Source organism: Meriones unguiculatus, chromosome 3 (assembly GCF_030254825.1).
Source record: "Meriones unguiculatus strain TT.TT164.6M chromosome 3, Bangor_MerUng_6.1, whole genome shotgun sequence".
Lineage (NCBI taxonomy): Eukaryota > Metazoa > Chordata > Mammalia > Rodentia > Muridae > Meriones > Meriones unguiculatus.
This window is the reverse complement of record NC_083351.1, coordinates 13,786,931-13,813,762: the sequence shown is the minus strand read 5'-3', so window position 1 is coordinate 13,813,762 and position 26,832 is coordinate 13,786,931. Positions and strand designations below refer to the sequence as shown.

General features: G+C 51.1%; 2 protein-coding genes across 8 annotated transcripts in view; one reads left to right on the top strand and one right to left on the bottom strand.

Moving 5' to 3' along the window:
- Kif17 (kinesin family member 17) overlaps positions 1 to 8,181 on the top strand; it is a 45,427-nt gene extending 37,246 nt beyond the window's left edge. For all 7 annotated transcript variants that reach the window (XM_060379219.1, XM_060379218.1, XM_060379215.1 and 4 more), the window contains 11 exons: positions 1,421 to 1,603; positions 1,709 to 1,819; positions 3,907 to 3,993; positions 4,653 to 4,756; positions 4,893 to 4,987; positions 5,447 to 5,540; positions 5,808 to 5,956; positions 6,413 to 6,560; positions 7,004 to 7,124; positions 7,209 to 7,315; positions 7,399 to 8,181. In XM_060379219.1, the coding sequence (XP_060235202.1) occupies positions 1,421 to 1,603; positions 1,709 to 1,819; positions 3,907 to 3,993; positions 4,653 to 4,756; positions 4,893 to 4,987; positions 5,447 to 5,540; positions 5,808 to 5,956; positions 6,413 to 6,560; positions 7,004 to 7,124; positions 7,209 to 7,315; positions 7,399 to 7,548 (1,349 nt within the window). In that variant the 3' untranslated portion in view covers positions 7,549 to 8,181. The remainder of the gene's footprint in view (positions 1 to 1,420; positions 1,604 to 1,708; positions 1,820 to 3,906; positions 3,994 to 4,652; positions 4,757 to 4,892; positions 4,988 to 5,446; positions 5,541 to 5,807; positions 5,957 to 6,412; positions 6,561 to 7,003; positions 7,125 to 7,208; positions 7,316 to 7,398) is intronic.
- Positions 8,182 to 8,463: 282 nt separating this feature from the next.
- Pink1 (PTEN induced kinase 1) lies at positions 8,464 to 23,325 on the bottom strand. The gene is made up of 8 exons (XM_021630756.2): positions 22,857 to 23,325; positions 17,945 to 18,229; positions 17,206 to 17,306; positions 15,119 to 15,301; positions 14,513 to 14,676; positions 11,103 to 11,230; positions 10,601 to 10,831; positions 8,464 to 9,684 (listed from the first exon to the last, which is right to left on the bottom strand). Exons 1-8 carry the CDS (start codon positions 23,238 to 23,240, stop codon positions 9,427 to 9,429), a joined length of 1,734 nt encoding a protein of 577 aa, XP_021486431.1. The 5' UTR covers positions 23,241 to 23,325; the 3' UTR covers positions 8,464 to 9,426.
- Positions 23,326 to 26,832: the final 3,507 nt, after the last annotated feature.

Here is a 26,832-nt window from a genome sequence, read left to right as displayed (position 1 = left end):
GAGGGGAGATGGCACGGGGCTGGAGGGAGCCGAGAGAGCAGCAGGCAGGAAGATGGCAACTCAGGGTGTGTGTGCTGGCAGTACTCAAAGCAGGGAGCAGAGGGCCTCCCTGAGGGGCTCCCTGAGAAAGTGCCCCAAGCAGTGGCACACCCTGAAGTTAGTGTCATTGAGTGGTGGGGTTGGACCGCAGAGAAGTTAGGAGAAACAATTTTTATATAGAGATGGGATCTCATACAGGTGGCCTTGGACTTGCATGTAGCTGAGGATGACTATAATTATGAACTAATTATCCTGCTTCTTGCATCACTTGCATCTGAGTGGGCACCACCAGGCCTGGTTTTGTTTGGTTTGGTTTTTTGAGATAGGGTTTCTCTGTGTGGCCTTGGCTGTCCTGGACTCATTTTGTAGACCAGGCTGGCCTTGAACTCACAATGATCTGTCTGCCTACGCCTCCCTGAGTGCTGGGATTGCAGGGGTGCGCCAACATGCCCACTCCATGCCGGCTTTTATATGATACTGGGAATTAACCCCAGTATCATGCATGTAGGTAAGTATTCTATGAACTACATCCCTAGACCTTTACATTTTATCTGTCCTGATAAAATTTTTGGGTTGGTGTGTATGTCAGAAGACAACTTGCAGGTGCCGGTTCTGTCCTTCCACCTGGTGGGGCCCAGCGATTGAACTCAGGTCGTCAGTCTCGGTGGCAAGCACCTTCACCAGCTGAGTCATTTTGCTGGCACCCCAGCTTCAGTATGTAACCCTGGCAGGCCTGGCCTCGCTATATAGACCAGGCTGGCCTTAAAGTCACAACGATGATTCACCAGTCTTTGCCTCCCACTCGAGTGCTGGAATTAAAGGCAGGAGCCACCTGCCTTTTAATCGCTAACCTGTCTCTTGGCCATCCATGCTGTTCAGTGCCAGGCCAGGAGTCTATTTCCCCACCCCACTGCTCCCTAGAGATAAGGGCCTACTTCCTATCCCTATAGACCAGGGAGAGAGACAAGGAGGTGACCCCTTATCTCGTCCAAATAGCGAATCCGCGTCCTGGGCAATAAGGACTAACAGCTTAGGAAAGAAACGGAAAGTCTAGAGACGCTGGAGTTTGAGACCCGCGGCGGGAGCTGGTACGGGTGGAACCTAAGGGCGCTCGGCTCTGTTGATTGGCCGCAGCTACAGAGCTGTCTTTCTGGGATTGGCCATTTTTTAGGAGGGAGGCGGGGCCTCAAGCGCACTTTACCAATAAAGTGCAAAGAATCCGCCTCCGAAGGTGCACTTCCGGCGGCGTTCCCTGCTTCTCAGTCCGTCCCTGCCGCGGCAAGGTCCGCGGGGCCATAGAGTACCCGAACCACTTCTAGGTGGTACTCCACCGCCACGAGCGGCTATTGGTCGGCCGCGAGGGACGCTTCCGGTTGTCCAGGTGCTGGCCTCTCCGGCTGGAAGATGAAGATGGATCCCCGCTTCGCCGTCCGTGCCTGGCCCCTCTGCGGGCTGCTGCTGGCTGCGCTCGGCTCCGTCTGCGCCAGCGGCCCCCGCACTCTCGTGCTGCTGGACAACCTCAACGTGCGGGACACGCACTCGCTGTTCTTCCGCAGCCTGAAGGGTGAGCGCCGCGGCGAGGGCATGGCCTGGGTTGGGGCGGGGACGGCGGCGGCAGGCACTCCTCTTCTGAAGTTGTGCCCCAACGTCGTGTTGTCTTCTTCTCCAGACCGAGGCTTTGAGCTCACCTTTAAGACCGCGGACGACCCCAGTCTGTCCCTCATTAAGTACGGGGAGTTTCTCTATGACAACCTCATCATCTTTTCCCCGTCGGTGGAAGGTAAGGGCGTCGCGTCGCCCCCAGAACTGGGATTTGAGGCTCGGGATTCCGTTGTCTTGTGGTTCCTGCATGTTCTGGGTTTCGGGACGAGTTGTTCATCTTTCAAAAAGATACCGCTAAGGAATAGAGTCAAATGTTATGATACACTTTGCTTAAGGAGAAAGGGGGTTTTCTCTAGCAAAGGTCTTGATAAGCCCTTGATTTGACTTGTGTCCTAAGAAGGTTGGTCAGTGAGCTCTCAGGATCTACCTGTCTCTGCCTCCTGATGCTGGTGCTTGGATTATCGCCACTGTTTGCCATCCCCAGTTTTTACTGGAGATTTGAACCCAGTGTTCCATGCACTAAGCTATCTCACCAGCCCTCAGACTATAATGAAGTGAATATCATTTACTTAACTACTTCCATCTTACAAGGCAGTCCGCTCCACCACTGGACATTTCTGTCAGGAAGTTCTACTGAACTGAAACTTGCCTCCCTCTTCCGCCTGTATTTGTGGGAGTTCTTAACTCGCCGAGGCCTGAGAGTCTGCTGTTCCCAGACCAAGAGCAGATGATGGGAGAGTCTCATTTTTATCTTGCTGAGATGCATAGCTTGTTACATAGCTGTAGCCATCTCACATGTGTCTTCACATCTGACTGGGTATCTCCAGTTCCTTTGGCTATTTCTTATTTACTTATTCATTCATTTTGTGTGTGTGGTGTGTGGCAAACATGTATGCCTCACCATGTGTATGCCTATACCTTCAGATGCCAAAAGAGGGCAGCAGATCCCTTGGGACCAGAATTGCAGACAGTTGAGAGCTGCTGTGTGGGTGCTGGGAATTTAACCCAGGTCCTTTGGAAGAGCAATCACCGAGCTCTCTCCAGCCCTGGCTGTTTCTCTTTAGCCTTGCTGTTGTGGTGAACATGCTAGCTAGTGTTTTTGTTTTGTTTTGATCTCCTTGACTCAAGTTGTCCCTGTCTGGGTTAAGATGTCCCTGCCATTCCTTCCTTCAGTTGATGAGACATAGATGGCCTTTTAGTTCCCTGCCAGCTACTTTGTATTCTGCAGTTCACACAAGAGTGGGTTCTGCCAGTTGTCCAAAGTGTGTTTTCCCCTGTCTCCTGCTATTTCCCTTTAGTTCCCATGGGAAGGCCCCCTTCTCGCTGCCCCCCCCCACTTCTGGTTTAGGAGTGCTTTCACAGCCTGGTCTCAACAGCACTTTCTGACCCAAGCTCCACCTTGGAACCAAGGAAGGCACGTTGTTGTTCTGCTCAGAATCCTCCAGTGACCCCCACCAGCCCCAGCCACCTCACTTTACTTCTGGTCTTCCCTCCAGCCCTGTGGCTCGCCCTTTCTGGCAGACATCACACCGATGTTTGCTCTGCTCGTGTGCCCTTCCTCTACTGTTTGTTGCTCACCCTTCCATCTTCTACCTCCTCGCTAACCTTAGCACTGGGGCTCCCTTCCCTCACTGTCCTTTTCTTTGTTCACATCCCGTAAGAAATACTTAGCAAGTAAAAGGACTTATGTAGAACGCCAGACTCACTGTGCCACAGCTCCACAGGCCCCACAGGCCCCACAGGCCCCATCTGGTGCTAGTTTGGAAGCTGGTAGCAGTGGTTAGTATGTGAACTGATTGGAATAGGGTAGGATCTCAACCTTCAATTGCTGGAACCAGCAAGCCCGCCGGGTGATGGTCAAAGCACTCAGTGGGTCTGCTGCGTATAATGTGACAGGGAAGCTGTAGTGTAGGCCAGTGAGCCTTACAGCTAAGTGGCAGTGCCAGCTGTGGATTCTACAGGGCCTTCTCGGTCTAGGTGGAGTGACACTGATAGAACGCTGTAAGGTGACCCTAGGCATGGTGCCAGTGACAGCGAAGGCTGCGGGTGTTCGAGGCATCTGAGCATTTGGACAGCATTACTCTGAAATGTGGAAGGCTAAGCACTTCTGAGTGAATAGATGTGGCTTGGAATATGTGCTGTCACCCCAACAAATGTGACTAGGATGTATTTGATAATTGCACGTGACTGCCAAGGCTTGCTTTGAGCACACAGGAAGAGTGGAGGCAGGAGCCCTCTCATCACTATCTGTGGGCTTTCTTTCAGATTTTGGAGGCAACATCAACGTAGAGACCATCAGTGCCTTCATAGATGGCGGCGGCAGTGTTTTGGTGGCTGCCAGCTCTGACATTGGTAAGTCTGCCTTAGGGTGTTCAACCAGGTCTCTATGGAGTTCAGAGAGCTTTACATGTGAGAGCTGCCAAGGTGGCTTTGGCTAGGCAAGCCCTGGCCAGGGTTCCCTTCTGTACTGTCCTGTGATCAGAGACAGTGAGGACCCTGCATGGTTTTCTCCATCGTTTGCTTTGTGGTGGCTCTGTTCTGATGGGAGCAAGGAAGTCAGGGGAGACAGTGGGTGGGTTTTGTTTCGGATGCTGGTTTTGTAACTTCCGAAGTTAGACAGCAGTAGGGAGAGAATTGCACTCAGCTCCAACAGCGAACCGCTCAGGGCCTGTTTTTCATCAGTGAGAGACTTTCAGACATGTTCCTCTCAGTGGGTCTCTTGTTGGGGTGCTGAGGGGGTCAGGTGAGTTCAGGCCTGTTAAAGCCTCCATTGGCTGTGGCTTTGCTACATTTGCTAAGGGAGTGTGGGCAGAACCAAGTTGTGTCTTTGTGCAAGGAGCAGGGGCCTGTTATTTAGTTCCACTAATCGTCTATGCCCTGGAGGTGGTGCCCTGCCTGACGGAGGCGCTGGCACTGCAGCTGACCAGCACAGGGTGAGCTGCAAAGCCATGACCTGCATTTCCAGACCTCCTGACCAGGGCTCAGCCAGGCAGTCTCTTGTGTCTGTGCAGGTGACCCTCTTCGGGAGCTGGGCAGTGAGTGTGGGATTGAATTTGATGAAGAGAAAACAGCTGTCATTGACCACCACAATTACGATGTCTCAGACCTTGGCCAGGTAATCAGGCTTGTTCCTTCAGATATCTGGAACTCACAGCAAAGCTCAGCTTTGCTTAGAGAGTGGGTAGAGGTCAGGACTCCTTGGCCCGGGACCCTCTTATAGACCCTGCTTGTCCTGTCTTTCCCCTTTGTAGCATACGCTCATTGTGGCTGACACCGAGAACCTGCTGAAGGCCCCAACCATCGTTGGGAAGTCATCTCCAAACCCCATTCTCTTCCGAGGAGTTGGGTGAGCTTGCAGGGGACTAGTGAGACTGGGAGGAACAAGGGTCACTTGCTGTTTGTGGACATCAAACCAAATTTAGGGTTGAGAATGTTCTTTACCCTGGGTGATAACAATGAGTCTCAATAATATGAACAGGAGGAGCCCTAAGTGCTTGGCTAATATGAACAGGAGGAGCCCTAAGTGCTTGGCTCCTGAGAAAAGATCCTTCCTGGCCAGATGTGGGAGTGCATGCCTTACTTAGGGGCCCGAAACGGGGATTGGGCCTGAAACAGCCTGGCTAGTGAGACCATATCTGAATGAATGAATGGATGGATGGATGATGATCAAATGAGAAAGGGAAGAACTACCTTCTCTCTCAGAAGAAACAGAAGAGCTTTTTTTCCCTGGGAGAGATGGTGTGGCACCCCCGTGTCTTGCAGCCACCTCCTGCTCAGTGCTAGGTTGTTCTCCTCTTCCTTGCAGAATGGTGGCAGACCCTGACAATCCCTTAGTTTTGGACATCCTAACAGGCTCTTCAACCTCTTACTCCTTCTTCCCAGACAAGCCCATCACCCAGGTAAGAGCCTTTGCAGCCTCCATACTCCAGCTCCTGGGCCCAGTGGCAAGCACTTTTTACTTGAAAATCAGAGCAGAGCAGGAGAGGTGATGAGACTGATGAAGAGGTTGTAGGATTGGGACAAGGGCGGAAATAGTGGGATCCTAGGTCCTCCCTCAGACAGGTGTGGGCACATAGCTATGTAGGAGTCCAGCCGTGTCCAGCCTGCTGTCTACTTGCTGTGGTGGCTTTGCTGGTAGTCTGGTAATGCCCAGGTTCTGTTCCCAGTACCCGCACGCGGTGGGGAAGAACACCCTGCTGATCGCCGGGCTCCAAGCCAGAAACAATGCCCGGGTCATCTTCAGTGGCTCCCTGGATTTCTTCAGCGATGCCTTCTTTAACTCAGCAGTGCAGAAGGCCACACCTGGTGCCCAGAGGTAATGCCAGAGCTTGGAACATGAGGTCTGGGTACAGGGGGATGAGAGCCTGTAGCTGAGTGTGGATGCCTTCAGGGCCTCAGGTTGTACATAGACTTTGTTGCAGTGCAGCTGGCATTGGTGCCCCGCATGTGTCACGGTGGTAGTGGCTGGTGTGGAGCCATCTCACCCAGCACTCCTCCTGGAAGGTGCATGTGGCTGGCTGTTAGTCACTTACTTGACAGGCATAAGGCCAGGTTCATTCTCCAGCATCAAAATGGGTTGGGTCGATTGTACAGATGACCCATAGAAACACCACTTGCCACTTCATCGTTTTTCCTGTAACCATGACCAGGAGGTGTGCAGCCTCCTTTCGGAGCCTCACTTTAGTGTGCGCTGGCCTGGTAGACAGGAGTCTGGCCCATCAGCACCAGCAGGAAGTGGGCTGCAGTCCTGCCTCTCCCCTTCCTCTTCCAGGTATTCTCAGACAGGCAACTATGAGCTAGCTGTGGCTCTCTCCCGCTGGGTGTTCAAGGAGGAGGGCGTCCTCCGAGTGGGGCCTGTGTCCCATCACCGAGTGGGTGAGACAGCCCCTCCTAACGCCTACACTGTCACTGACCTGGTGGTAAGAGCTCCTGGGGAGGGCGGGTCCTAAGGAGGGTGAATAGGTACTTGAGTCTGTCCGGTGTCAGCTCAGCATTGGGAGGGCCTGCTCTGCTTAACTGGTGGGGAAGTCAGATTTATCAGAAAGTGACATTGGAGTTGGAGCTTTGGGTTGGACTTGGCCAGAGAAGAGGAGAAAGGGAAGCCGCCTCACTCGCAATACCTGCAGTTAGGATGGAGCAGACTCTGCCAAGAACCTCAGGCCAGAGAAGGCAGAGATGTTCCGGCTGTCGGCCTTGCTGAGAAGTGGTCCATGCTCTGACTGCAGCATCAGGAGCTTCCACAGGCTGCAGGACTCCTGGAGTCCCTGCAGAGTCTTGGGGTTAAGATTCCGGGCAGTCCTGCTGAGGGTGGCGCACCCCTGCAGCTGCTGCCAGTCCTGGCTGACCCAGCCTCTCATCTCAGGAGTACAGCATCGTGATCGAGCAGCTCTCCAACGGCAAGTGGGTCCCCTTTGATGGAGACGACATTCAGCTGGAGTTCGTGCGCATTGACCCCTTCGTGAGGACCTTCTTAAAGAGGAAAGGTATGCGGGATTCCTGACCTGTGCCTGCCTCAGCACGCAGTCTTCTGGGAACCCTCCTGGTTATGAGTTTTGCTTCTTCCCCAGGCGGCAAGTACAGTGTCCAGTTCAAGCTGCCTGATGTGTATGGTGTATTCCAGTTTAAAGTGGACTACAACCGGCTGGGCTACACACACCTGTACTCGTCTACCCAGGTAAGCCAGGGGTAGTCCCCATTTCTGGCCAGGTGTCCTTGGGCATCCCAGGCACAGAGCCTGCCACCCGTGTCCTGTTACAGGTGTCGGTGAGGCCCCTCCAGCACACACAGTATGAGCGTTTCATCCCCTCGGCCTACCCCTACTATGCCAGTGCCTTCTCCATGATGGCTGGGCTCTTCATCTTCAGCATCGTCTTCTTGCACATGAAGGAAAAGGAGAAGTCTGACTGAGCCAGAACCTGGGGCTCCATACAGCAGGGAGACAGGCAGATGATTTCACTGGAATGCATTGGCTGCATTTTGTTTTGTTTTGTTTTTTAAAGGCCATGGGAAAATGGCACAGCCTTACCTCAGTGGGTGATGACTATGGGGTGGGGGCCAGGAACATTTTTTTCTGTTAACTTTTCCCACTTTGAATCACTCTGTGGCGTTTTTCACGTGTGCAGCCACCCTGTTTCTAAATAAAGAGAACCACTGCCCTCACTTCACCTGGCCCCATCACACTTGAAGGCTGAGCTGCTTTCTAGGTAGCATGCCAGGGACTGCTTGTCTTCCAGCTCTCAGAGGGAAGGGGGGGTCACAGAGTGAAACTTGACTGGCAGTGCTGTACTAAGACTTGACGCTGGAAAGACCCTTGAGGGACTGCAAAGATGACTTGGTTAAGAGCAGTGATTCCTCTTACAGAGGACCCAAGTTCAAGTCCCAGCACCCACATGGCAGCTCACAACCGTCTGTAACTCCAGTCCTAGGAGATCTGATGCCTTTTTCTGGCCTCCCAGGTCACCAGCATTCACGTGGTGCATTGTATGTGCAGGCAAAACACCATATGCATAAAATAAAAATCCTGAGTTTATGTTGACTGGCTTTAGGCCATTATCTGTGTTCTTTTGTTTTGTTTTTTGAGACAGGGTTTCTCTGTGTGGCCCTGGCTGACCTGAAACTTGCTTGGTTAGCCTCAAGTCTTGAGAGATCCACTTGCCGCTGCTTTCTGAGTGCTGGGATTAAAGGTGAGTGCCATCATCCACTGCCCAGCCACACCTGTGTTCTTAACAATAACAAGTTAAGCTACATGTGACCTCTTTCTCACTGTCAGAATATAAGAATCATTCTAAATGCCAGAAACTCAGTTAAGCACATTATACTCCGTTCTACATTATAAATTTGCATTTAATATTTCCCAGCTCCTGTAAGGAATGCTGTCAGCTAACATGCCAGTTGTCAGTGCCTAGGGAGTGAGTTGCTGTGCTAGATTAATCCAGAAGCAACTGGGGAGCCCTGAGGAACACATTCCTGGGAACACACTGTCGACCAGCCTGCAGACAGCCCTGCCATCAGAGGATGGTTTTTCCTGCTGGTCCCTGAACACTGTCCTGCACATGCCAACCAGTGCTGTGGCCACCTCTGTCAGACAAAGCCCTTTCCCAGCATAAGGGGCAGAGATCACAAACTGCCACTCATTGCCTTACCTTGGATCTTAGTGACAGGGAGTGCAGGTGTGACCCTCAGCCCCTTCTCTTCTACCAGCACAGCCTCAGCCCACTGAGGACAGACAAGGGCAGGCAGTGCTTCCTGTGAGAGCTCCACGGGTGGGGAGAAGACATTACTTCTGTGTGTGCAGAGGGCTTTAGCATGGACACGGTGTTCAGTGAGCATTTGTAAAGAGTTAGGCACTGAGGATACATCTAGCAATTGGTAAACTCACCTGTGAGCCATGCTGGCCTGCCACTTCAATGTGAATTGATGTTGACAACCAAATTTCAGTGTCAGTCTTGCTGCAGTACTTGTCCTTTTGCTTCAGTGACAGGTGAGTCATTGCAACTACTTCATCAAAACATCTGGACTGATGTTTTAATTCTACTGGAGATTTAAATGGGATGGGCTCTGGGATTTGTTTGAACCCGCACAGCTAGTGCATGTCTACAGCCTGAATCGCTCTTTCCATTTGCTGAACCTGAGGCTTCCTCTTTGGCTGACCAGCCCCTCCTCCACCCCAGCTTGTGCCAACTCCCACCCACCCAACCATGCCACCTGCTTTGGCCTTCACACACCACCATGACATCACAACACAGGTGCCCGTGAGTCTTTTAGTGACAGCGCAGCACACAGGCATCACGGGGTGGCCCTCCAGGAGCAGAGGAGGAGGGCTGCCTGGCAGAGTGCCTCACACTCCAGGTTTGCCAGAAACAGCATCTGCAGCTTCGTTTCCGCGCAGCTCTTCCCCAGCAGCCTGTTGGCCAGCAGAGTGGCCGCTGATTGCTGGAGGAGCCAGCCAATCATCTTGTCCAGCTTCAGATTCTTTAGGGCCAGCAGAGGCTCACCCCAGAGGCTTAAGTGCAGCACATTGGCGGCCACACGGGCAGATGGTCTCTGCAAAGCAATGGAAGGTGCAGTCAGAATGCCTGCAACGAGCTCTTGGTCCACACTGTGACTTGGAGCAAGTGTCATTTCAGGCCTGCACCTGTTCGATTCTTCCTCCACCTTCTGTCTTCCCCGAGCTGCTCCTAGCCAGGCCCAGGCCAGCTCTGCTAGGACACCTTTGTCACAGAGGGGACTCCCACACTGCTCTGTCTGGTCTCTAGCACTGGGGCAAGAGGCCTTTGCACCTGGTGTAGTTGCTGAGCTAACTGAGCCGCTGCTGCAAGAAGACAGCTGTGACCAGTGAGGAGTGTGGAAGCTGCAGAACAGCAGGCGAGGCTCTTCTGAAGCAGACCTGCCACTGCAGGCTTGGTTCAGAAAGACTGGCCCTGTGCTCTTCCCGGTTGAGAGTCTCCTTCCACACACTGCATCTCCATTACACGTTTCTCAAAAGCATCGTTTTTCTAAGCCACTCTCCTTTAAACAAAATTAAAATATTTTATTACATTATTTATTGGGGGGGGGCTGCAGGACTTCATTCTCTCCTTCCTGGGGATCAAACTCCCATTGTCAGACTTGGCAGCAAGCACCTTTACCAGCTGAGCCATCTCATCAGCCCATCCTAGGCTCGTTCCTACACAAGCAAAGCCAAGAGGACTGGGAGCCATGGGTAGCATGGTGCTTGCCCAGCGTGCAGAAACCCCGTGAGTGGAGTGAAAGTGACCCAAAGGAGGCACTGCTAGGACTCTGACTAAGGGCTTGCTGGCCAGCCTCCGGTTTCTTCTCAAACCTAATCTGTAGTTGGCCTTTGCCTGTATATGGATGAAAGAGGCTCTGTTAAACACTAGAGTGTGCTTACACTTTGCCTTGACCGAGACATGAACAGAAGCCCTTGTACACACATTCCAAAGCCTGGAAGCAGCCTCACCTTGCTGGCCTCTCGCTGGAGCAGTGACCTCACCAGCTGTCTTGCATCTGGAGGCACCCACTTGGGCATCTCAGGCAGCTGAGCTTCCTGGTAGCTGCAGCTCTCAAGGTGGGTGTGGCCATAGAAGGGGTTGGTGAGCCCAAAGATTTCATAGGCAATGGCCCCCACAGCCCAGATGTCAGCCTTGCTGTAGTCGATTACTACCCTGGGGCCAGGCTGGGCTGTGGATACCTGCAAGAAACAAGTGTGAGGTCAGGCCCCAGCAGGCCTACCATCCGTGTTCACGCCTGTCACCTGAGCTGGGATCAAATCTGAAACCAGAATTGAAATGCATCATGGATCAAGCCCAGAGGGATCTGCCACGCTGCTTGGGTGATGCTGGCAAACCTCCCAGGGACCTCAGGTCAGTGTAGTGAAAGCAGGGCAGGGGGTTGGGAACCTTCATTTATTGGGAATACTAGGAAATACGCAGCAACGGCAGAACACACACAGCAGGACTCACCTCAGGGGCCCTCAGGGAGCCATTGCCACCAAGATCCACTTGCCAGCTAGTGAAAGGCAACTTCAGGCCAACATGCTCGTCAGCTAGGCAGTAGCCAAAATCGGAGATGACCAGCCAGGGACAGCTGTCTGCAGGCAAGTGGCAGAGCTGAGTAGCAGGGTCTGCCCCTGCCCGTCCCTCCCAGGTCCCTTCAGAAGCCACCACCAAGACATAGAAGTGCAGTGAGAATTCTAGAATTTTGGTTTCTTTAGAAAAAACAAAACAAAACAAAAATGTTGGGCATGGTGGTGCATGCCTTTAATCCCAGCACTTAGGAGATAGAGGCAGGCAGATCTCTGAGTTCAAGGCCAGCTTGGTCTACAAATTGAGTTCCATGACAGCCAGGGTTACATACAGAGAAACCCAGTCTCAAAACAAACAAACAAAAACCCCAAACCACAGAAACATAAGAACATGTTATAGGGGGCTGGAGAGATGGCTCAGAGGTTAAGAGCACGGGGTGTTCTACCAAAGGTCTTGATTCCTACAACCATATGGTGGCTCATAACCATCTATACTGGGATCTGATGTCCTCTTCTGGTCTGCAGGTGTACACGCAGATTCATCCACATAAAATAAATCTTTAAAGTGCTGTGGTTTTAATCCCAGGTGTGGGGTGTGGGGATGCTTCTCAGCAGCTGACTAGGATTTGTCTCATGCTCTAGCGGGGCTGTGATTTTGTCAGCTGCAGATAGTTTCTGCAATTGCATGATGTTTGGAATTCTGGAGGCTTTTCAGAGGGTATATAAATAATGCTAGAGCCCCCAAGGGGAAGGATGGTTGGTCAGGTGTGTTACGTGTTATACACTAAGAAGAAACAACAAGAAAAAAAATAGACATCCTGACAGTGAAAATCAAACTTTCCCCAAGGAACTCGATGCCCCTGGTCAGAAGGAAGTAGTCTAACGATAACATTGATCCTAACTTTATTTAGGGAATTGCTTTCCTTTTCTTTCTATCCTTGTTTCTCTCCTATCTAGTGTTGGGGGTCACCCAACATGGGGCACCACTTGTAGCTGGTCTTTGCTACTCTGTAGGTTCTTTTTTCCTCCTTTATCCCCTTCATGTACAACTACTTAACAAACTGCAACCAACAACCCACACTCCCTCTGGAAAGATCCCCAGAATTCTAAGCATCACAATCGCCAACTATCTACAGCTGGCAAAATCAGCCCTCAACCAGAACAGGTAGGAGCAAAGTAGCCCCATAGCCCCACACCTGGGGTTAAAACGGCAGCACATTCTTATCATCGGTCTGTGTTTTTTAGAGACCAAAATTCCACAATTTTCACTACATGGGTGAACTAGACTGTGTCCAGAAGCTCGGGCCACTAAGGCTGGGGTAGGAGTCTTTATGAGTGAGCATGCAGCAGGGTTGGCAACAAGTACATGGATGTGCCACCAGGAAACAGGACCCAGTCGGGCTTGCACTAAGAGGGGCACAGGTAACTCCATGTGGAAAACGGTCTAGTTAACTAGATACGCCCAGAGACTGAAGGACCTCACCCTTGACTGTTGTAAGAGATTATTGATATTTACTTTTGGTTTATCTTCTAATAACGCTGCTGTTAATCCTCATCAGCTGTATAACCAAATCACCACACAAAGACTGGGTTTTTAGTTAACCTAGAACACAATGCTGGGCAATACTTACTCCCTCCTAAACCTCCAAGCCCTCAGTTTCCTAACATTTAGATTTCCCACATTATACTTGCTTTTTGTGAAATCTTAGGTCTGGTTCATGCTCTACGTCCTCCAAGATCTCTCCTCCAGCTCTGCTCTCCTCGCTCTCTTCCCGCCCCTTCTCTTCCCACCCTTTCCTGCTCTCTAGCTCCTCCCCTCTTTCCTGTCCTCTGGCTCCTCCCATTGCACAACATTGTATCTAGTTGCTTTATTTTGTCCTTTTTACACAAGAGTTGAGACAGGATGCTTATAATGAGTATCACAATGCAATATCCAGATTGAAACCAGAGAGTTGGGGGTGGGGAAATCAGCATTTGAATTAACAAGGGTAAGGCGTATACATTTTAAAAGAACATTATACCAACACTTGACTAAATGATCTCCAAGGGTCTTTATAATCTAGGATTCTTAGATTTGAATTTGTAATGCCAATAATCTAATAAATGATCCTTGGGAGATAAAAGGGTTCACAGAGTTCCTTGAAAAAGTCAATTCACAGGGGCTGGAGAGATGGCTCAGAGGTTACAAAGCACTGGCTGCTCTTCCAGAGGTCCTGAGTTCAATTCCCAACAACCGCAAGATGGCAGGCTCACAACTATCTACAATGAAATCTGGTGACCCCTTTTGGTGTGCAGGTGTACATGAAGACAGAATACTGCACAATAAATAAATAAATAAATCTTTTAAAAAAAGAAAAAAAATAATTCACTTAGCTTCCTGGTTACACATTTAATTATTTTAAATTTAATTTTTTTTTTTTTGAGACAGGATTTCTCTGTGTAGCTCTGGCTATCCTGGAATTCACTTTGTAGACCAGGTTGGCCTTGATCTTACAGAGACAGAGATCCACCTGCCCCTGCCTCTTAAGTGCCGGGATTGGGCGAGCACCACCATGCCTGGCTTGTTTAATTAAAAAAAAAAAAGTTTAAGGTTTAATTTTATTTGTATCTGTGTCTGTATCTGTCAAGTATGTGTAGGCGCCCACAGAGGCCAGAAGAGGGCATCAGATCTCTTGAACTGGAGATAGAGGCTGTTGGGAGTTTCCAGGTGGGCTGTCCGGAAGAGGACAGTACTTAAGCCCTGAGCCCTCTCTCCAGCCCTGCGACTCCTTTAGGAACATCCCCAGGCAGGTGGGGATGCTGCCAGTGATGGGGGGAGCCCGGTGTGTGCAGGTAGCTTTCACTGAGCTGGAGGCTACCTTCCTCTTACTGGTTTGAGAAGAACTACAGGACTGATGGTATTGATCTGCAAGTGGGCCACGGAGGATCCCAGAAACTGAAGGAGAGCTGTGGCCTGTCTCCCCCATCAGATAGAGAGGAGTCCTCTTTTGTAGTGGAGCTAAAGACAGTACAGGATAGAGAATTCAAGGGGCTGGGGAAATAAATGGCTCAGTGTTAGAATGATGAGGACCTAAGTTCGGATCCCCAGCATCCATACAAAAATTATAAGCGCAGTACTTGGGGGCAGGGGTGGAAAGAGAACCCAGGGGCTCACTGACCAGCTAGTCCAACTGAAACAGTGAGTTCTGTGGTCAGGGAAAGACCCTGCCTGAAAACGTAGGGGAGAGAGGAGGAAGAGACCTGGCACAACCCCTGGCCCCACATGTGCGCTTCACACACGCACACACACCTTGCCCTTGGGGTGTCCATCCTTCCTCCCTGGAGCACTCTGGTCTGGCCAGCACCTACCTGAGTCCAATTCCACAAGAATGTTGTCGGACTTGAGGTCCCGGTGGGCGATGCCCTGCTGAACCAGGTGGTCCACGCCTTCCAGTAACTGCAGGGTCATCACCGTAGCCAGTCGGGGATTGGGAGTGTGCTCCTGAAGGTACTGGCGCAGGGTACAGGGGTAGCTGGCAGGAGAGAACAGAGAGTCAGGGCACCACAGTTCCCACAGCCTCATTCACTGCCAGGACTGGGCCTCTCCTCTTTAGGAGCTTCTGCTCTTTTTACTCATCCTTTCAGGTCACAATACCCTGACTCTGAATCTCAGGAGCTATGACAGTGCTGTAACCCAGTTCTTCAGATCCAGGTGGCACAGGAGGTCGCCATAGTGAGAGAAGCCACAAATGTGCCAGGAGCACTGGGAGGGAGGTATATCCTAGAAGATGGGTGTATCATTCTAACACAGCCCTCTCCTACATACAGCTCTGACCTCTGCGTGCTCTGTCCCTTCCAGAAGCGCTGTGCTCCAAGGACAGGGACCAGTTCCCACGGGAAAGGAGAAGCTGCTTCATGATTCTCATACCCCCCTCTGCCTCCAACCCCAGCCCTGACCCCTCCATCTCCACTTACTTCTTCATAACGAGGAATAGTGTGCGGCTGTGGCCCAGGCCTTCTGGGTAGAAGCATGGGGGCAGCACATCAGGGTAGTCAACCAGAGCCCCTGGCAGGAGGGGCACGGACGAAGTGAAGGCGCGGACAACCCGGATGATGTTGGGGTGTGGGGCAAGCTGCTTGAGACCATGTCTGAATCTTCTGTTCAGGGAAATGGGACAGCAGATGAGGCCCAGCATCAGGGACAAGTGCTGGAAGGCAGCGCAGGCCACCACGATAGGAATCCATTCACTCACGCAGTCACCAATACTCACTGCAGGGTCTGCCCTGTCCCAGCTACTGTGCTGTGTGGGGGAAACCCCAATTGCGGTTACCCCCTCCCCATTCAGCAGCCCTAGTGCACCCTTTGGCGTGCCTGTCCATCCTCCATGGCAGAACACAGTGGCTAAGAGTGTGGAAGCTGCCACACTCAGTCCTTGGCCATGACTCTCATTCCCTCTGAGCTCAGGGCGGAGTGGGAAGAGGGGGAAGAGTGGGAGGAGGTGCACTGCACGAGGTGGCTTACAGGCAAAGCACTGCAATCTGCTCGGCAGGGTGAGCACTCCGCGCTGCTGAGGCCCACCAGTCATTTAACTAGCAGGAGAGCAAGGCAGTGGCTGCAGTGCTGGGAACTGCACACAGCAGTCACTGATCTGAGAGCTAACACAGGAGTAACTCTTTTAGCTCCACGAGGACAGGGACCCAGCCCAAAGTCACCACCCTGATCACAGAGACTAGCATCCCTTTCCCAACTGAGACCCCAACACATGCCGTCCGCTGTAGTGGTGCCCCCTGGGGGCCCTTGTTCACTCCGACAGGGTCCCTCACAGCCACTGCCACACAGAGGCACAGTGGTTAACATTGGACAGTGTGGCACTGGCCCTCAGTCAAAGCTGACCGGACCAAGAGTGGGCATCCCAGGGCAATGTGCCCAGGGGTTCAGCTGAGATCCCAATGGCTGATGGGAAAAGGAACAGGTAGGGAGGTCACTGAGGTGACACAAAGGCCTTCAGGGAAAGAAGAGCCACAAGGAGGAAACAGCAGTGCTGAGGGTAGAGAGGAGAATGGAGGCTGAGCTAGGCTCAGGAGGATGCCTGCCCTGTCCTGGAGCCTTGTGAGCCTATGCCATGTGTGTCCTTGCTCTGCCTCTTCTGTGCCGAGGACTGGGCCCCTGCACTATGCAACATGGTTCTTGCCCGTGGGTCAGTGGTGACAGGGAGTCCAGACCTCAGCAGGAGGCTGGCAGCGCCCTGGCCAGTGTCACAGAAGCTCTGGGGCAGTGTGGGGAGATGGGCAGGGCGTGTATGAACTAGGTCTGTGTGCAGTATATAGACAGAACAGCCTGAGCACGGCAGACAGTCAGAGCCCAAACTTCTGAGGAAGGTGGGGTGGCTTTCAGGAGTGGGGAGGGTGCCCGTGGGCAAGGAGGAGACGTGAGGTGGGAGAAGCAGCAAGGAGCTGAGCCCGAGGCTTCTGAGTGGAGGTTAAGTGGGCATGGCCCCTGAGTGCTTTAGAGGGAGTTTCTCTGGAGACCCAGCAGCTCTTCAGCTGGTACCCATGGCACAGCACCAGGGGGAGAATGTACCACTGGTTATCACTCTAAAGCTAGAGACACCTGGAAACACAGGACTGAAGGCCAGATAGCTACGAAAGTCATACAACTAGAAGGAGAGTCAGGGCTACTTCTGATGAGTCTGCACGCAGGCTTGTGGCCACTGTCAGTTGTATTCCCGCCTGTAGAGACAATGCACATGGATACCACTAGGTGGCGCCACATCCACACACTGCTTTGCAGGAATGAGGACCTTGTCTAGCTTTCTGAACCCGTCCTGTTTGGATGGTGTTCACTCCTGCTCCCATGTGAATCAGCCATCTGTATCATTAGCTGGTGTTTGAGGATCTTCAGTCTTTCCCAAGCTTGATTCATCCACAAACTGAAAACCCTTCTAGGACATCATTTAATAACTGTGTGGCACATTAGACATAGTGCTGAGGGCTGGGGATACAAATGATGCATTTGTTCCCAAAGAACCCGTGACTGCTCTGTTGGGCAAAGGGGTGCTTACCTGTAAGTAACTGTGCCAAACTCTCCATCCAAGGCCACCTGGCTTGCTGGGACTAGCTCCTGTCTCATCTTGCTTAAGATGGCTTCAGTGGAGGAATCTGCCTAGAACAGACCCACAGTGCCTGCACGATTACACAGACCTTAGTGGAATGTCAAGTCCAAGCCCTGCTTGGGATCTGAACCAAGGCACCTGCCACCCACAGCTGTCTTTCACTGCAGGTGAGATAATGCCTCTGAATCGGCAAGTTTCTCCTGGAGCCTGGAGAAGGGGCTGCTTGGAGCAAGCCTTCTGTCCTCTAACTCTCTGGGAAGGAACAGAGGCCAAGACCAGCTCAAAACTGACCACAGGGAGGTGACAGTGAGCCCTGGATCAAGTTGTGGGTATGGAGGAGAACATGACTACTCCTGGCCAGGCAAGCCAGTCACAGGAGGAGGGGTGAGGGGAGAAATGAAATAACTACCTGCACAGAAACCTGTGGTTTAGCCTGGGCACCATCAGAACTTGGGGGAAAACAGCCTCTCAAAGCCCATCCTTACTGACAGAATCCAAATCTGCCATGGGACCTAAGCCCCTGGTGAATGGTGGACATGTTAGAATTTGAGACTAACAGTGCCAGGCTCTCCCGTAACAGACTGGACGCTACAGGCCCTTCTTGTGGAAAGCCTGGGGACTCCTCCAGTCCCCAAAGACTGTCTTTTTGAGAAAGTGTCTATTCAGAAGAGGAAAGGTCCATCCTTACCGAGATATTCCACATCATCTTGATGGCAAAGGGAAAGGCAGGGGCCTCTGGTGCCCGCTCCTCATCTGCCCCCTTTGGGAGGACATCTGGGCCTTTTCTTAGAAGGCCAAGACACTTGGCCTTCTCCAGGCGCTGGGGCAAAGTAGGCAAGGTGGCTTCATACACAGCAGCACTGCAGCCCTTGCCAATGGACTGTCCAATCAGGTAATCCTCCAGACGAAAGCCCTGCCAGCACCGCGTGTCCAGTGGGTCAGCCACCAGCTTGTTTTTCTGTGTAAAAATTGCCTGTGAAGAAAAAGAATGCACTGTGATCTAGGGGATGGGTTAGGCCACCTTGAAGCAAGCACAAGACGGGGAGAGGCAGACTGAGGCAGGGTCCTCACCCAGATGACTGCCTTGGCTTTAAGTGTGGGCTTGTCCTGGGGACAGGCCAGCCTGCCTCTGCCTCATTTCTGAGACATGTTCTTTAATGTAATCAGAGATGGCCCAAGGCAGGTCCTGTGTCTGCAGCTCTAACCAACTGAAGATGGAAAACAGTCTTTAAAATTGCAACTGAAGGGGTTGGGGGTTTCGCTTAGTGGTAGAGCGCTTGCTTAGGAAGCACAGGCACTGGGTTTGGTCCTCAGCTCTGCAAAAAAAAAAAAAAAAAATGCAGCTAAAGTCCAAAATGCTGGTGCATGCCTGTAATTCCAGCACTCAAGAGGACCATGAGTTTGAACCTGGGCCATATAGTGAGACCTTAGGGTTTTTGTTTGTTTGTTTTTGTTTTGAAACAGGATTTCTCTGTGAAGCCTTCCTTGGCTGTCCTGGAACTCACTCTGTAGACCAGGCTGGCCTTGAACACAGAGATTTGACTGCCTCTGCCTTACAAGTGCTGGAATTAAAGGTGTGTGCTACTGCAGCCTGGCCCTGAGACCTGGTTTTAAACAGACAAACCAAACCAAACAAGTAATTCACATGCACACCTCTTCTTGCCATTACTCTGTGAATAATCCAGTGAGCAGTGCCTCACATGACATTTGTTCAGGTTTGTGTAACACTGTGTTGGGCACTGTAAGTGATACAGAGATGACTGACAGCACAAGGAGGTATACACAGGCCCATACAAAACCGCCATCTTACTGAAGGGATGTGAACTGGTCTGTGTGGATTTTGATATCTGAACGGGCCCTGGAACCCACTGTGGACACTAAGGGCCAACTGTGACTTGTGCTAGAGCTTTGCCAGGCTGGGCTGTGGATGCCTACACTTGTTTGTTTCTGGGGTCCTGGGGCCTTACCCACACAAAGCAAGTGCTCTGTTACTGAGCTACCCCCCAGCTCTGCCTATCTGTACTTACCCTGCTGCGCCTTTCCCCGAGTCCCTTCCTGAACTCTCCCCCAGGACCTGGCACACCTATTTATCCAGCTTAGGTCATCCTTCCTCCACAACTAGCCCTGGAACAAGCCTGTCACATGCCTCCTGCAGTTCCTAAGGTACTGGGTCCCTAGAAGCTACTATACCTTGAACTGAAACCTCTGTTTAATTCAATGAAAACGGGTGTTCCCTTGCCAACAGCTAACAAACCCCAGGGAGCAGGAGAGGGATTGCAGACTGATCCCTGTCAACCAGGGTTTTGAGCACAAGATACTTTTTAACTTCTTATTTTGAAGTAATTACACTCACAGGAAGTTGCAAAAACAGCATAAAATGTCCCTTACACTCTTTCCCCAGCTTCCCCAATGGCACTAGCTATGCAGTGGTCGCCCAGTATCACACTGACACGGGTCCACAGTTAGCTACAGATCAACTCCACTGTCACTACATCTAAAAACCTTGCACCTGGGTATGCGTGCGCGCTTGCGTGTGTGTGTGTATGTGTGTGTGTGTATGTGTGTGCGTGTGTGTGCGTGGCCTTCACACAATCTTCCTTCACGTGCTCACCACCCAGTCAGGATGCAGGGCTGCTCCATGGCCACAAAGCTCCTTGGTCCTCCCAACATCTGTACTGCCATTGTGCCTCCTGAGACGACCCATGCCAAGAGAGCGGAGATGAAATCGTGCAGTGCGTAGCTTCCCACATTAGGCCTGCTGCCCCCCCCCCGGGGTACATGTAGGTCCTGCCTGTGTCTACAGCTGGATGCTTGTTACCGCAGAGCTCTGAGTACTTCATTAAGGATACGCCATGGCTTGTGTTACTCTTCACTCATGAATAATGTTGCTACCATCATTTATATACAACACTAAGTAGATTTATATTTAAATTATGAAAAAAAAATTTTGAGACAAGGTCTTACTATATCCCTGGCTAGCTAGGAGCTTGCTTTGTAGCCCAGGCTCTCCTCAAACTCAGAGATCTGCTTGCCTCTGCCTCTCACAGGTGTTTGGACTAGAGGTGCGGGCCACCATGCCCAGCATTAATTGTATAATATATATCACACACACATATATGTGTATAATATATATATATATAAAACATAAATCTGAAGCATTGTAAATGTACGGTTCTGTGGTGCTAAAAACAGTCATGTTGCTAAGCAACCACCCACTGCCCAGACACCAGTCATCGTGGAAAACTAAGACTATACAAACCACACTCTGTCCTTCCTTCTTTCTGTCTGGGAACTCGCAGAAGCCTTGCGCTTAGCACTGGAACCACATACAGTCTTCAACATTTATCAAAATTTTCATCCTTGTCAAAGGCTGATAATATCCGATATCGTGTGCATACCCCTTGTTTATCCACGCATGCACTGGTGCACACCGGGGTCACTTCTACCTGCTGGCTACCGTAAATAAGCTGCCTTGACCTTCAGTATGAAAGGTCTGTCCATTATGCCAAATATACAACAGAAGTCGAATCTCTAGACAGAACGAGTCTATTTTTAATCTTTGAGGGTTAGGGTTACCATTTCCATAGCAACTGCAGCATACAGGCTTTCGTGTGAATGTTTCTGTTTCCCCACAGATGCTGATGACTTCAGTGACAGGCGGGCGTGGTAAACACATATTTGATTCTGTTTTACTTTCCATTGTGATGACCACCAGTAATGAATGAGAGATCCTGTTTCTCTACCCTCATCAGCCTCTGCTACTGTCCTTACCTTTTAATTTTAGCACAAATACCTCACCTCACTTTAATGTGCACTTGTCAAACGGCAGTGGTGTTGAAAATGTTCACATATGCTCACCCATCACCTGTATCCATATCCTTTTCTATTTGTTGGTTTGCTTGCTTGCTTGTGGCAGGGTCTCCCTATGTAGCTATGTAAGACACAGGAATTGGATCCCAGCATTAGGAACAGGGAGTAGGGAAAATGCTTCCTCAGTCCTTCACCAATGTCTTGGAGCATGGTACCTCATCCTCTCTCTGCCCCTCATCCCCAGACTGTAAGACCAAGGGGTTGCACTCTCTCAGCAAAAGGTTCCGACTCCAGGGAAAAGGCTGGCCTCCCCGAAGGAGGCCGAGTTCTGGCAGCAGACAACCTATAAAGAGGTGAACTGCAGAGCTGGCTCTTTGCTGGGCCTGCCTGCAGCTTTTAGATCTGCCAGCCCAGCATGAGCCAGGTCCTCAAAATAAGTCCCCAGCTCTAAATAGACACATCTTGTTGGTTTTGTTTGTCTGGACGACCTTGAGGTCTCTGTGCTATTTTAAGAGTTTAAAAGGCCCGAGAACTCCCCTGTATCAGCGTTAACACCACTCGAGTTAACTAAACCGTCCTCTCTGCAGTTTCTGCTCAGCCTCTCGCCTATTGTTTGGCTAAACTGGGGTGGCAGGCTGGCTCAGCAGAGGGCACAGGCTTCGGAAGGGTGAATTTTGGGCACTGCCTTTATCAACGGTGTGATTTTATTAAGTCATCTCGCCTTTCTCGAGTACGGGTCCTCCATAAACTGGACTGACAGCTACTTAAGAGTGTTATGATTTTTAGACAATGTATACAAAGCACAGTGGCACATGCCAATAATTCCAGCACTTTGGGGATGGAGACAGGAAGATCAGAAGTTCAAGACCAACATGGGCTTCATATACAAATCAGGGCCCTGTCCCACCCTTACACACCCCAAGAGGAAAAAAAAATTGCTGAGAGCTACTTGCCACAGTGCAACAGGAACTAATGATTAGAAGCACATCTTTTACACCATACACTTTGTAAAAGAAATGCAAAGTGCGGGCCTATCAGCCCGTCAGTAATGGGAAATAGGTCAGTCTTAATTGATGATTTCCAAGGAATTTATAATCCAGTCAAAGAGAGACCTTAATCTTCGCCGTATCCCTTGACCTACCCCCTACATACACACACCAGGACTAGGCATGCCACCCTCATGGCATGTTCCTAGACATAACTAAGATGCCACCCTCCTCCCAACCCCCTGCTCAGTCCACTCCACGAGTACCCCACCCCTTGAATTGCCCAATCACGGCCAGGCACCTGCCCTTCTTAATGTCCACGCTCCCTGGTTCACCCTCAGACCTGCCCCTACACTAAGATTCAGAAGCTGTTCCCACAACTGTCGAGCTAGCTCCGCCCCTGCTGCTGGTTCTGTGCCCGTCCCCAAACAGCGGCGCAAACTTAACGGCACAGAAACCGCTTTCCAGACGTGCCGCAAGCACCAAGCTACGCCTCCATCCTAAACCGGAACTCCCTATTTCCTCCTGATTCAAGGATTTCCCCCCCACACACACCCCTGCTCCCAGCTGTGGCTCAAGTTGTAGCCTCTCCCTCACTCGCCCCAGGTCCTGGCGGGATCCCAGCCGGTGAGCTAGGCCCTCGTTTCAGCCCCTAGAGTGGTTCCGCCCCCTCGGGCTCAGAGCCTCCTCCCGGCCCAGGCCCAGACACTCACTCTCCTAGCCCCGCCCCCGCCCCCGCCCTCGCCCCGCCCCCCGGCCTCGCTCCGCCCGCTCCCGGCGCTCCCCGCCCTCCGCTGCGCTCACCTGGATCTCCTGACAGGCCAGGGCGGCCCGCCGGCCTTCCGCCTGCTTCTCCTCGATCAGCCCCAGCCCCAACCCGAAGGCCAGGAAGACCGCTCGGCCGCAAGGGCCTGCGCCGCCCCGTGCCCGCACCACGAACTGCCGCTGGATCCGCGCCGCCAGCCCAGCCACCGACTGGCGGAAGAAGCGGTAGCGGTCGGGGAGGGGGAGCCCGAGCGGGCGCGGCTGCGCTCCGGGGCCTGAGGCCCGGCCCGGCCGTTCTCCGCGGCCCCAGGCCGCCGCGGGGCCGGGCCTCCCCCAGCCCGACAGGCCGGGCTTGGCCGCGAAGCGCAGCAGCAGCGCCCGACCCAGCTGCAGGCCTCGGCCCAGCGCCTGTCGCACCGCCATGGTGGCGCGGCTGCCCGAACCCGCTGCCACCGCCACAAACGTCCGGGACGCGGCAGACAACAACAAACTTCGGGGCGGTGCCTGGGCGCGCGCGCAGGGGGCGGAGCCTCGGCACTTCCAGGCGGCGCGGGAGGGCGCTGTGCGCTCATCTGCGCGTCCTCTAGTTTGCACTTGGCCCTCGGGAGGCGGGATTGCAAGCAACGTCACTGGTCCTAGTTAAGATGAGACGTTGAGCCAGGAACCTAATATTTGTTATCAGTCAACGACCCAGGCCCTATACACCTATTAACTGCTTTAACTTTCCCACCAGTGACCTAAGAGTTAGAGCTGAGTTGAACATTGCCCTGGCTATTAAGAACCTTGTCTCTTCTCCATACCCCCAAATGCTCTCATGCTCCTGTACAGGTTCGAGATTCCAGGGCTTAGATCTTGACCAAAGTCCACAATTTATGCATCAGTGGGTACGGGAGCTGAGGTCCGAGCGACTGGAAGACTCATCAGAAGCCACACAGAGGCTTAATGGCAAATCCCTGTTACTCAACCTTCATGTTAGGAATGGCTAGCTGATACTGAGCTTATTGATCAGATTGTTATCTTTGTTTTATTTGAAAAAGGCCTTGCATGGCCCCAGTTGGCCTGGAATTCTCCGTGTAGACTAGGCTGGCTTCTGGAGTGTGGGGATTACAGGTATATGCCACCACATCAGGCTGAATATGTCTTTTCCTTGTCTCTGTTTTAAACATGTCATCTGGCGTCAATAATGATCAACAAATAGCCATTATGTATTTTCTTTTAGACTCTCTTATTTCTTGCTCCATTTGTATGTGTGTGTCGAGTAGAAGGTAGAGAGAGAGAGAGAGGGGAGAATTCAGTAGATTAAAGCATTCTCGGCATGTGAGAAGTCTTAGCTGCCAATGGCGACAGTGACCATGCCCGCCATGCACCACCAGCGCATTTTAACTTTTTTGAAACAGAGTCTCATGTAGTCCTGGCTGGAACTTGCTATGTAGAGCAGAGTGGCCTTAGACATGCAGAGATACACCTGTCTCCCCTGCATCCTGAGTGCTGGAATTACAGGTGTATGCCACCACACCCACCAAAATTTAAGGGAGCCAGATATTTTTCTTCTACCATATGGGTTCCAGGAATGAACTCACATTATTTTAAAACAAACCTATGACATCCTACTATTTTCGAATCTTTTCCCTGTTTCTTTAGATGCTGAGAACTGAGGCCAAGGCTCTAACACTGAGCCAGAAACCCAGCCTCTTTCAATATAGTTATTTTAAAAATACAGCCTCACTATGTAGCTCTGGCTGGTCTGGAACTCACTATGTACAGCTGGTGGGCCTTATACTCAAAGAGGTCCACCTGCTTCTGCCTCCTGATGGCTGGAATTAAAGATACGTGCCACCACATTCTGTGGAGAGCTGCTTGTTTTTCAAGCTGCTCTGTTATTTGTCGAAAAACATGTTTTCACCCTGGCCTTCACCTTGAGACAAAGGAAAGAGGAAGTTTCACCAAGTTCCTTAAAACTTGTTTGTGTGACCTTGGATCACATCTGCTACAGGGCAGTAGTTTTAGAAAATAAGTTCAGCAGTGCCACCAACTTCTTTCTTGTATTGATGTGACTTGTTTTTGCTTTGCCTATAAAAGAGAATTGTGGAATAAAGCCTCGCTGCCGTCTTACTGACAGCCCTCTCATGCCAATCCTGTGGGTAGTGTGATTTGCTTTAATTATTTCAGTCCTTACTCCCCACTCAGGAACTGTTCGACTCTGCCAGCAGGCTCCAGCAACATTCAGTTTTCCAGCTTTTTTTTTTTTTAAGGTTGCTTTATTATGTATATAATGTTCTGTCTGCATTTACACCTGAATGCCAGAAGAGGGCATCAGATCTCACTATAGATGGTTGTGAGCAATCTTGTGGTTGCTGGGAATTGAACTTAGGACCCCTGGAAGAGCAGTCCTCTTAACCTCGGAGCTATCTCTCCAGGCTCCACTTTTCTAGCTTTTAAACAAGCAAACAAACAAACAACGCCACGGGACTGGAGAGACGGCCATTAAGAACAGTGGCTGCCCCTCCAGAGGACCCAGGTTTGAGTTCCAGCACCCACATAGCTGCTCACAACAATCTGTAATTCCAGCTCTGTAAGATCCAACTCCCTCTTCTGACCTCAGGCATCAGGTACACATGTGATGCTTAGACATATGTGCAGGCAAACCATACACATAAAAAACAAAACAATGGTACATCTACACAATGGAATATTACTCAGCCATGAAAAATAAGGAAATCATGAAATTTGCAGGAAAATGGTGGGACCTGGAAGGGATCATCCTGAGTGAGCTGCCCCAGAAGCAGAAAGACACACACGGTATATACTCACTCATACAGACATATAACATAGGATAAACCTACTAAAATCTGTACATCTAAAGAAACTAAGAGAGAGGACCCTGACTAAAATGCTCAATCCCCATCCCAAAAGGCAGAGAGGATGGACCTCAGAAGAAGAAGAAAACAAGAAACAACCTAGGAACCTGCCACAGAGGGCCTCTGAAAGGCTCTGTCCTGCAGACTATCAAAGCAGATGCTGAGACTTATGGTCAACTGTTGGGCAGAGTGCATGGAATCTTATGAAAAAAGTGGGAAATAGGAAGATCTGGAGAGGACAGGAACTCCACAAGGAGAGCAACAGAACCAGAAAATTTGAACACAGGGTCTTTCCAGTGTCTCATACTCCAACCAAGTACCATGCATGGAGATAACCTAGAACTCCTGCACAGGTGTAGCCCATGGCAGTTCAGTGTCCATGTGGCTTCCATAGCAATGAGAAGAGGGACTGATTGACATGAACTGATTGGCCTGCTCTTTTATCACTTCCCCCTGAGGGGGGAGCAGCCTTACCAGGCCACAGAGGATAACAATGCAGCCACTCCTGATGAGATCTGATAGACTAAGATCAGAAGGAAGGAGAGGGGGACCTCCCCTATCAGTGGACTTGGGGAAGGGCAGGCATGAAGAAGGGGGAGGGAAGGTGGTATTGGGAGGGGAGGAGAGAGGAGTTTATGGGGGGGATACAAAGTGAATAAAGTATAATTAATAAAAGTTAAAAAAAATACGAAAACAAAACAAAACAACCATGAGTTCCAGGGATCTAACTCAGGTCCTCATGTTTGCAAAGCAAAGTTTATCAACTAAGCCATTTCTTGAGTGTGTGTGTGTGTGTGTGAAGTTTACCTATAGAAATCAGGCAATGGAAAAAGGATCCATATTTGAATCGGCAAGTTTAAAGTATGTTTTTATAAGATATTCATCTGCATAAGATATGCAGATGGGGACCTGTGGAGGAATTTTAATTCAGCATATGGTTGTTCTGGCAAGAGATCTCATGGAAAGACTCAGAAAGTCTGTGTGAACCAGCTGTAATACAAACTTGCCTTTAAACCAGGAAGACAGAACCAAGCAGATCTGAGTTCAAGGCCAGCCTGGTATTGAGGAAGTTTCAGATAAAGAAAAGCTTAGGTCCAGGCATGGTGGTACATGCCTTTAATCCCAAACAATGAAGTTAGTTTGTAGAAGGAAACACC